General features: G+C 49.3%; 1 protein-coding gene across 1 annotated transcript in view; it reads right to left on the reverse strand.

The window, feature by feature from the left end:
- The window catches only part of LOC113932557, a 167529-nt gene extending 157289 nt beyond the window's left edge, over window positions 1-10240 (reverse strand). Inside the window, 3 exon segments of the mRNA XM_035722212.1 lie at window positions 4525-4685; window positions 5872-5925; window positions 10144-10240. Of these exon segments, the coding sequence (XP_035578105.1) occupies window positions 4525-4685; window positions 5872-5925; window positions 10144-10240 (312 nt within the window).
- Between the last annotated feature and the right edge of the window lie 272 nt (window positions 10241-10512).

The following is a 10512-nucleotide window of genomic DNA, read 5'->3' on the forward strand; positions in this document are numbered from 1 at the left end:
TAGGTGGTGGATGCCAAATATCTCCAAGGGGTAAACAGCTAAGGCAACCAGGACCTACGGCTCCCTGATAAATGTTCAGGAAGTTCTCACTAGTTTCTCATTTTGCCCAAAAGGCCCTGGAGGTTTGGGTAAAAGATTCATACAGCTATCCAGTAAAAATAGGTTAGGATTGCAAAGCAAACAAACAAACAAAAGACTTTGCCCACCATGAATAAAACACTCAGATGTCCCAATAGCACCATGGGCATATGCATGCACGCGTGCACATACTTGTGTGTGTGTGTGCGCGCGCACGTGCATGTGTACTTATTGCCAAAGAGGATGGACTCCCTAAAGATGGAAAATAAAACCACCCCTACAAACTGCCTCCCTAACATGACTGATTCCACTTTTAAAAGAACAGACTCTTTCTAGAGCAGTTTTAGATTGATAGCAATATTGAGAAGAATGTACAGGGATTTCCCATATACCTCATATGTATCCATACCCACATCCCACATCCTCCCCCATTTCCAACATCCCCAACAGCATGGCATGTTTGTTACAATCAATGAACCTGCACAAACACGTCGTCATCACCCAAAGCCCATAGTTTATACCAGCGCTCACTCTTGGTGGTGTGCATTCTATGGGTTTGCACACACGCACCATGACCCGTATCCACCATTACAGTACCACACAGAACAGTTTCCCTGCCCTTGGATTTCACTTTTTCAAAGTGGCTCATCTTCACTCACCTTGTCTAAAACCTATTTCCTCTCTCTCCTGAAAACCAGTCCCTCTCCCCCAGCAGAGGGTCTGTCATCTCCCCAGTCACCCAGGCTTGAAATGTCGGGGTGAAATCCAGTCCCCCTTGGCACCAAGAGGCTGTCCAGGACAGTGGATCCCTCAGCCACGGAACTGATACCACTTATTGACTGACCACTTGCTTGAAAGCTACCCATTATAACTGCATTCCATATGCTCCCAATTTTCCATAGAGACATGGAAGACAGTTTTGAAAACCCACTGAACTTAAAAATACTTAAAATTACTTAAAAATGGTTAAAAAGGGGGCACCTGGGTGACTCAGTCGGTGAAGCATCTGACTCGATTTCAGCTCAGGTCATGATCTCAGGGTTGTGAGACTGAGACCCACAACGGACTCCCCAATCAGCAGGGAGTCTACTTCTCTCTCTCCCCCCCCCAAGTTTCCCTCTGCCCCTCCCCCCTCTAAAATAAGTAAATCTTTAAACAAATATATATTTTTTAATATTTTATTTATTTATTTGACAGAGAGAGACATAGCAAGAGAGGGAACACAAGCAGGGGGAGTGGGAGAGGGAGAAGCGGGCTTCCCGCCGAGCAGGGAGCCCGATGAGGGGCTCGATCCCAGGACCCTGGGATCATGACCTGAGCCGAAGGCAGACGCTTAACGACTGAGCCACTCAGGCGCCCCTAAACAAATATATTTTTTAAAAAAATGAAGATCTGATAGATGCTATGATGTGGACGAACCTTAAGAACATTATACTAAGTGAAATAACCCAGGCACAGAAGTTTACATATTGGGCGCCTGGGTGGCTCAGTCGGTTAAGCGACTGCCTTCAGCTCAGGTCATGATCCCAGGGTCCTGGGATCGAGCCCCGCATCAGGCTCCCTGCTCTGCAGGAAGCCTGCTTCTCCCTCTCCCCTCGTGTTCTCTCTCTCGCTGTGTCTCTGTCAAATAAAATCTTTAAAAAAAAAAAAAAGTTTACATATTGACTGTGAAAAGTGAATCCACTTCTTGGAGGTACCTCACTAGCAAATTCATAGAGGCAGGAAGTAGAATAGAGATCCAGGGGGCTGGTGGGGAGGAGGGAAGGGGTGTTATTGTGTAATGGGGATAGTGCTTCTGTTTGGGATGATGAGCAATCATCTGGAGACAATAGTTGTAATTGCATATGTAATTTGTACATATGTACATATTTATGTAACGTAAATGCATTTGTTGCCACTGAATTATACACTTAAAATAGTTAATAAAATAGTAGGGGTGCCTGCGTTGCTCAGTTAAATGTCTGACTCTTGATCTCAGTTCAGGTCTTGATCTCTGGGTCGTGAGTTCAAGCCCTGCATTGGGCTCCACGCTGGGCATGGAGCCTGCTTAAAAAAATTAATTTAATTAAATAGTAAACTTTGTGATATATATTTTACCACAATTAAAAAAAAATTATGGGCACCTGGGTGGCTCAGTCAGTTAAGCGTTTACCTTTGGCTCAGGTCATGATCTCGGAGTCCTGGAATGGAGCCCTGTGTCGGGCTCACTGCTCAGTGGGGAGTCTGCTTCTCCATCTCCCTCTGCCCCTCCCTACTGCTCATTCTCTCTTGCTCTCAAATAAATAAATATCTTTAAAAAAAAGAATAAGGAGAAGCCAGACATGAAAGAGAAAGAATATCCTGCCTAATGCCATTGGAGAAAAATCCAAAGGCAGGCAAAACTAATCCATGGTATTAGAACTCAGGGGGCCTTTGGAAAAGTGACCAGAAGGGAGAATGGGGGAGGTTAGTGGGGGGGGGGTTGCGTTTCATCTCATGATCTGGTGGTGAGTACACATGCATGTTCTGTTTGTGAAAATTCATTTTTCTGAAAACTTATTTTCACACTTTAATTGCCTCCTGAGTGGCTGTAAACTTTCCGAAAATCTTTGATGTAAGCCAGTTTTTTCTATTCTTGACAACATTGGACATTTTTTTTTTTAATTTCTTAGAGAGTGCAGAAGGGCGAGGCACAGGAAAAGAGAGAGAGAATCTTAAGCAGCCTCCATGTCCAGTGTGGAGCCCAATAAAGGCTCTATCCCACGACACTGAGATCCTGACCTGAGCCGAAATCAAGAGTCAGACACTCAATCGACTGAGTCAGCCAGGGTCCCATCAATTTTTTTTTTAATGCTAAATATAAAGCAACTGAATGAGTCAGCAGCAACACACCATTTGCTTTGTGAAAACTAGCCCTGTAGAGGGACGCCTGGGTGGCTCAGTCAGTTGGGCGTCTGCCTTCGACTCAGGTCATGATCCCGGGGTACTGGGATCGAGTCCCGCTTCGGGCTCCTTGCTTGGCGGGGCGCCTGCTTCTCCCTCTGCCTACCTCTGTCTCTCTCTGATGAATAAATAAAATCTTAAAAAAAAAAAACTAGCCCTGTAGAAAAAAAACCAAATGCTGCTGGTATTTTGATGGACATGAGCAGACAAAGACTCCATCCACCAAAGTAGCAGGTCTGAGCCAAACAGACATATTGGATGGTTTAAGAATTCAGAGGCAGGCGTGGCTGGGTGGCTCAGTCAGTTAAGCGGCTCCTTCGGCTCAGCTCATGATCTCAGGGTCCTGGGATCGAGCCCCACATCGGGCTCCCTGCTCAGAGGGGAGTCTGTCCCTCCACCCCCCCGACTTGTGTGCTCTCTTGCTTGCTCTCACTCTCATAAATAAAATCTTAAAAAAAAAAATAAAGAATTCAGAGGCAGCTCAGGGCCACCCTGTAAAAGACCCCATCCTGTGATCTACACGAAACATTAAAAAAAAAAAAAAATTTTTTTTTTGAGAAACTTGTCAGCAAGCGCTCCAGCGAGTTCAAAAATGCTTCTCAAGCTTGAGGGAAGACTCCAGTGAAACTAGGAGGCCATTTATGCTGCGTAGGAGGGTCTGTCCAGGAAACGGAGAATCATCAGGAAGGAGACAGGAATAAATAGGCAGGCACTTCCACTTGCAAGAACACGAGGGAACTCTGGGGAAAATCTTGATAAAAGGAAATCTATGACTACCAAGTCTAGCTCATAATTCTGCCTCAACTGAACCCAGAATAAATATCACCTCATGCCACCTTACCATTTGCCTTTAACCCGAGCCATGGACCCAGGCACAGCAAGGCCCAGTGTCCAGTATAAAGTTGCCCAGGGCAGGCCTGGGGGCCCCCATCCAGGCCTTGGGTATCCACTCCAGTGTCTTCATTTGTCTACAAGGCTCTTGACTTGGTTTGGCTTTGTTCACTCCTGGGACCTGCAGGTTCCCAAGCTTAGATTCTCATTCCTACCAAAGACGCAGCTTGTCTCCATCCCATGGCCCTACTTGCTCCAAGGAATACCCTTACTTTTTTTTTTTTAAAGATTTTATTTATTTATTTGACAGAGAGAGAGAGAGAGAGCGAGAGCGGGAACACAAGCAGGGGGAGTGGGAGAGGGAGAAGCAGGCTTCCCGCCGAGCAGGGAGCCCGATGTGGGACTCGATCCCAGGACCCTGGGATCATGACCTGAGCCAAAGGCAGATGCTTAACGACTGAGCCACCCAGGCGCCCTTACTCTTTTTTTTTTTTTAAACACTGCTATTTCCCCACTGGGCACCTCCTACAACCAAAATGGCGCCATGTTCCCATGTTACCCTCCGGAGTCCTGACTTGTTGATTTTTGAGATTCCTCGGAAATCTCCTCTCTATTGCAAAGCAGGGGGTCTGTGGCTTCCCCTTGGCCTTCCCCAGTATCACTGTGACCTCTCTGTTACCCAAAGACACTCACCCATAAGGCCATCTGGCATGGGCCAAGCACATCAACGATGACCCAGCCTTGGAGACCGAGGCCACTTCCCTCCATTGGGTATCCCTGCAGGCCAGTACTGGTGTTGGTAGAAAAGTGATAGGTGTATCTGGTGCCCACAGGGAGGTGGGGATCAGCTGATCCTGCAGAGCAGACAGAGGGCACAGTGTCACCTTGACAACCCATCACCCTCTGGGACCCAACTGCATGGAGACTATTTGGACATTTTGTTCCCACCTCCCTCCCTCCATCTGGGCCATGAGCTGCCAGCTCCTGGTGCAGGGGAAGGCTGGGGGGGGGGCTACATACTCCTATGAGGGTCAAGAAGAAAATTACAATATTAACAGTTAGTGCTTAGTAAATGTCAGCCGGTGCTCTCAGATGCTAAGGCCCCCTTCTAAGAGCTTTATATGTCATCTTTGGCCTCTACCCACTTGATGGGACACCCAGTTGCCATAACCAAAACCATCTCTAGACATTGCAAAATATCCCTGAGAGGTACCATCATCCTGGTTCAGAACTAATGATCTACACTTACGTGAACCCATTTAGGCCTCTTACCCAGCTTTGAAGTGGGTGCTCTTAGTTTCCCCATTTTACAGAGGCAGAAACGGAGGCCCAGAGAGGTTAACTAACTCACCCAAGGTCACACAGCTGGGATGCCAACCTTGGGAAGTCCGACTCCTTACCTACTGCCCTGAGGACTATAGTGTGTGTGTGCGAGGAGGGTGTTGCCCTGATCCCTTACGGGGGCAGAACTGTCAAGCTGATGGGCCTCAGGGGCACTGAGGTGGCAGAAAGGGCTGATTTAGGGAGCAGACAGCTCTGTACTTTTCTAACCCTCCATTTAGGCCAGGGGACCGACTGCAAAACCGACTAACTATGACACCCCACCCTTCTCTGGGGCTTTCAAGTGAATTAACACGTTCATGTGCTCAAACAGAGCCACACCTTTCATTCCCAGGATACTTCTCTCCCTCCAAAGATTTTGCCCTGAGGTTCTTTCATCTACTCCACCCCAAAATGCAAATAGAATCACCCAGCACAGACGTTTATTCCACCTGGGGACCACAAGGTATGAGGCCAAAGCCCGTGGGCGCTTTACCTTGGGTGTGTTGTTTGCTTCTCTAACTGCTGATGACCAGATGGCCTTTCCAGAACTGGCCTTGCTCCGCGCAACCAGCCTCCCCTGGGAACGGGGACATGCCCTCCGAGGCTGTCCAGAATCACACCCGGTAGCTGGCCAGACTTGTTCCCACAACCACCCCCGCCCCATCCTGTCTCCTGGTCACCAGAGGTGTGATAAGGTCTCCTGGGAGACTTGCTCACCTGTGCACACCATCATGCAGGAGGCCGCCTGTCTCACCAGCGAATCTGGAATTTCTGAAATCACAGATGAGATGGAACGAGCGCAAGGCCAGAGGAAGCAGAGCCCCAACCCATGGGCTACCGATCTATTTGTGAATGAGATGGTTAAGGGTTCAAGGGGATAAGAGAGAACGCCAGCTCTCCTGTATCCCATTGGCTTGGGAGTGACCTCCCCACCCCTTACCCAACCTGCTCTTCCCCATCTTGCTTGCCCACACCACTGTCCCAATTGCTTAAGCTGGTGACCTGGGAGTCATCTGTACTGCTACTCCTTTCCCTTATTGCCACCCCAAATCCAGTACATCAGCACACTCTGCCAATTCCATCGACAGATGCAGGACTCTCTCCCTCCCTCCCTCCACCTCTCCCTCCCTCCCTCCATCTCTCCATCTTTCCCTCCCCTCCCCTCCTCCCCATCTTTCTCTCCATCTCTCCATCCCTCCCTCCTCCCCTCCCTCCCTCCCTCCACCTCTCCATCTTTCCCTCCCCTCCCCTCCTCCCCATCTTTCTCTCCATCTCTCCATCCCTCCCTCCTCCCCTCCCTCCCTCCCTCCATCTCTCCATCTTTCCCTCCCCTCCCCTCCTCCCCATCTTTCTCTCCACCTCTCCATCCCTCCCTCCTCCCCTCCCTCCCTCCCTCCATCTCTCCATCTTTCCCTCCCCTCCCCTCCTCCCCATCTTTCTCTCCACCTCTCCATCCCTCCCTCCTCCCCTCCCTCCCTCCCTCCATCTCTCCATCTTTCCCTCCCCTCCCCTCCTCCCCATCTTTCTCTCCACCTCTCCATCCCTCCCTCCTCCCCTCCCTCCCTCCCTCCATCTCTCCATCTTTCCCTCCCCTCCCCTCCTCCCCATCTTTCTCTCCACCTCTCCATCCCTCCCTCCTCCCCTCCCTCCCTCCATCTCTCCATCTTTCCCTCCCCTCCCCTCCTCCCCATCTTTCTCTCCATCTCTCCATCCCTCCCTCCTCCCCTCCCTCCCTCCCTCCACCTCTCCATCCCTCCCTCCATCTCTCCATCTTTCCCTCCCCTCCCCTCCTCCCCATCTTTCTCTCCATCTCTCCATCCCTCCCTCCTCCCCTCCCTCCCTCCCTCCATCTCTCCATCTTTCCCTCCCCTCCCCTCCTCCCCATCTTTCTCTCCATCTCTCCATCCCTCCCTCCTCCCCTCCCTCCCTCCCTCCATCTCTCCATCTTTCCCTCCCCTCCCCTCCTCCCCATCTTTCTCTCCATCTCTTCATCCCTGCCTCCCTCCTGTCCTCCCTCCCTCCTTCTGTGTGTCTCCATCTCCCTGGCCATCACTCTAGACAAAGCCACACCTTCTCTTGCCTAGATGATGGCAGTAGCCTCCTAACTATTCCCCGTGTCCACAATTCATCATCCACGGCTAGGGTCATCTTAAAAATCTAAGCCTGATCACATCACTCCTGACTTAACAGCTCCTCAGTCTCCTGCCCACCACCCCCGAGCCACATGCACTCATAAGGACATCCTTACCACGAGAGCTGAACTCGCTCTGCCCTCTGGCCACATCTCATCCTGCCCTCACCCTCCAGCCACACTGGCTCTTCTTCAGCTCAAGGCCTCTGCACACGCCGTTCCCTCCTGCCCAAACACTCTTCCTCCTGCTCTTCACACTCCAGGCTGCTTCAGGTCTCGCCCCAGTAGGGCCCTCCCTGACCACTACGAACCAACAAAGCCAGACCAAGGGGCTGCAGCAGTGAATGCTGGACCCTAGTGCTGCTCCCTGGTGGGTCTCGGGACACCTCATCCCCACCCCGCACCACCACCTTCTCAGCTGCAGAAGACAACCACAGCATGAACAGCATGGGCTCCCGACCTCCTTAGACCTCCTTAGCCACTACCTCGGGCCACTGAGGTCCCTCTGCAGGGAACCTCCCAGACCCTCTCCCCAGCAGCTCTCCCTCTGCCCATCCCAGCCTGAGGCCTTCCCACTTCCACCTTCTGTCACTCTCATTTGTCCTTCCTTTCAGCCACTTGCCTGGATATTTCTGGCCATAATTAGCCCTCCTGGGACAGCCTCAGCCAGGTATCCATCCATCCGCAGCCATTTTCATACAACAGCTTTTCAGTAATACCATTTCTATCCTCAAAACCACCCCACCAGGGGCGCCTGGGTGGCTCAGTCGTTAAGCATCTGCCTTCGGCTCAGGTCATGATCCCAGGGTCCTGGGATCGAGCTCCGCACTGGGGTCTCTGCTCCGCGGGAAGCCTGCCTCTCCCTCTCCCACTCCCCCTGCTTGTGTTCCCTCTCTCTCTGTGTCTCTGTCAAGTAAATAAATAAAATCTTAAAAAAAAAAAAAACCCACTCCACTGTGCCCCAACTGCTAACCATTACCTATGCCAGCCTGTTTAATCCCTTGAAAGACAAAGCACTTCCCCCAAACAGGGTAAAGTGCATTTTACACCATTTTGTATAGACCCTTTGCAACAAAAGAACATGGTAGGATGTTCCCACCTCCCAAATGTTGTGTGTCATCTAACAAAATGCTCTTTGCACTCAAGCAGAGTATCGATGGATAAAACTACATTTCAAAGACATTTAACTCAATGGATTTCCCTCCCAATTTTCCTCCAACTCTTTGACAATATGTACTCTGGACACCAAATTAAACCTGTTTATGTATTATCATTAATTTATGCATGATCATTAAACCCCAGATTGTGCACAGATCCAGCATTCTGCTTGCTTGCTCATCCAACAACCTGCTTTACCCACCAGCTACTCTGCAAAGCAGCTGAGCCCGCAAGCCCCCATCCACCATGAGCTCCAGAAATGAGATGTGTGCAAAGAACATTAGTGCTCAGATTGAGTCTTATTCCCTTCTACTTCTCAAGCACTTAAAAAAAATATTTAAATTAAAAATAAGTTTCAAAATGATTCAATAATCCTACTCAAAAGATCAACAAAGGAGGGGGGAACACGGAGTCTTGGGAGGTAAGAAATCTTCCCATAGGATCCTACTCATTTCTAGGGAGAGATCTGAAAGGGACTGAAATTGAGGTTATCTCTACAGCCTGGAAATGAAATCAGGACTCATTTCAGCTTTCTCCGATGTCAGTTCTGGTCCCTGTTGATTCATTTATCCAGCACAGATTTACTGAGTACCTACTGTGCACCAGGCAAATAAGTGCTGAAAACATAGCCAAAAAACCCAAACAACAAAAAACAGCTATAATCTGACCTGCCCCATCCAGTGCCTTAGGCAGATGCCAGCCACGTGCGGCTATTGGGCATCTGAAATGTGGCTGGTGTTATGGAGGAACTTTTCATTTTGTAATTTGTTAATTTTTTTTGTTATTCATTTAATTTTAAATTAAAAACCGATACTAAAGTCAGCCACTGGAAAACTTAAGTACGTTTAGAACAACTTAGTATACAAAACTCCTTTTTCAACTCTAAATCTTAGGAAATCGAAATACACGTCAAGTATTTGCGATGAAAATTTAGTATCCAAACTGGAATATGGGGGCACCTGGCTGGCTCACTGGGTAGCGTGCGCAACTCCTGCTCTCGGGGTTGTAAGTTCGAGCCCCACATTGGGTGTAGAGATGACTTAAAAACAAAATCTTAAAAAAAAAATTGAAATACGCTCCCAGTATAAAATACACACTGGATCTCAGAGAATGGAAAATAAATCTCATTAATACTTTTTTACATTGATTACATTTTCTAATGAGATTTTGGTTATACTGGGTCCAGTAAAATATATTCTTAAAATTAATGTCACCCGTTCCTTTTTAACATTTTTTAAACATGGCTGCTAGAAACTTTCAAATTACACTTTGGCTCCCATTCTATTTTATTGGATAGAGCTGTCCTAGACCCTTCTGCTGTAAACAGACAACACATAAAAGCTCACTTCACCCAGTTACCCTGCATCAGAGAGCTACTTAGTATCTTCAAGCTCACCACCTCATATACCCTGGCAGACAGCTAAGCATCCCTGCTCACGGGCTCAAGAGTCCAAGGTCAGCATTTCATCGCTCGGGGTTACAGATCTGGTCTCAGGTTTCAGAGGATGTTGGTGGAAGACAGGAGCAAGAAATGAGGGATCCACCTGTAAGCTCGCTCTCCTTTTCCCCATGAAAGGCCAAACCAAGAGAGGCAGAGGAACAGGTGAACAGGCATCTAGCTGCTAAAATACTGTCCCAGGTGGATGAACTGCTGGCCCAGCTCCGCCCGAGAGAACCAGCACCGCACCAGCTTTACTTACTCCCCGAAGTCACTGCCACCAGCGCCCAGAGCAGGACCAGACCGAGGAGCCTCATGGGCACCAGCACCGCCACCAGCCCAAGGAAGCCCCACACCATCAACCTCTCTCTGATGGCACAGAGCGCCCTGAAAGGAATTTTCTTTCCCAAAGAGGCGGGCTCAGCCTGGATCAACTCTCCCATCCCAGGGCTGATGGGGAGGGGGGAGAAGGGGGCTTCCAGAGCAAAGACCCAGCCAATCAGAAGCATCCAATAAAGTTCTTAGCACTCTACCCAGGAGGAGGGGTGGGGGGGCTTCTGACCAATGAGGGGGAAAATCCCTTTTCAGTGTCGAGGAAAGAAAGGTTTGCCTCTTCAAGCCTTGTAAATGG

This window comes from Zalophus californianus, chromosome 10 (genome assembly GCF_009762305.2).
Source record: "Zalophus californianus isolate mZalCal1 chromosome 10, mZalCal1.pri.v2, whole genome shotgun sequence".
In the NCBI taxonomy this organism is placed as follows: domain Eukaryota; kingdom Metazoa; phylum Chordata; class Mammalia; order Carnivora; family Otariidae; genus Zalophus; species Zalophus californianus.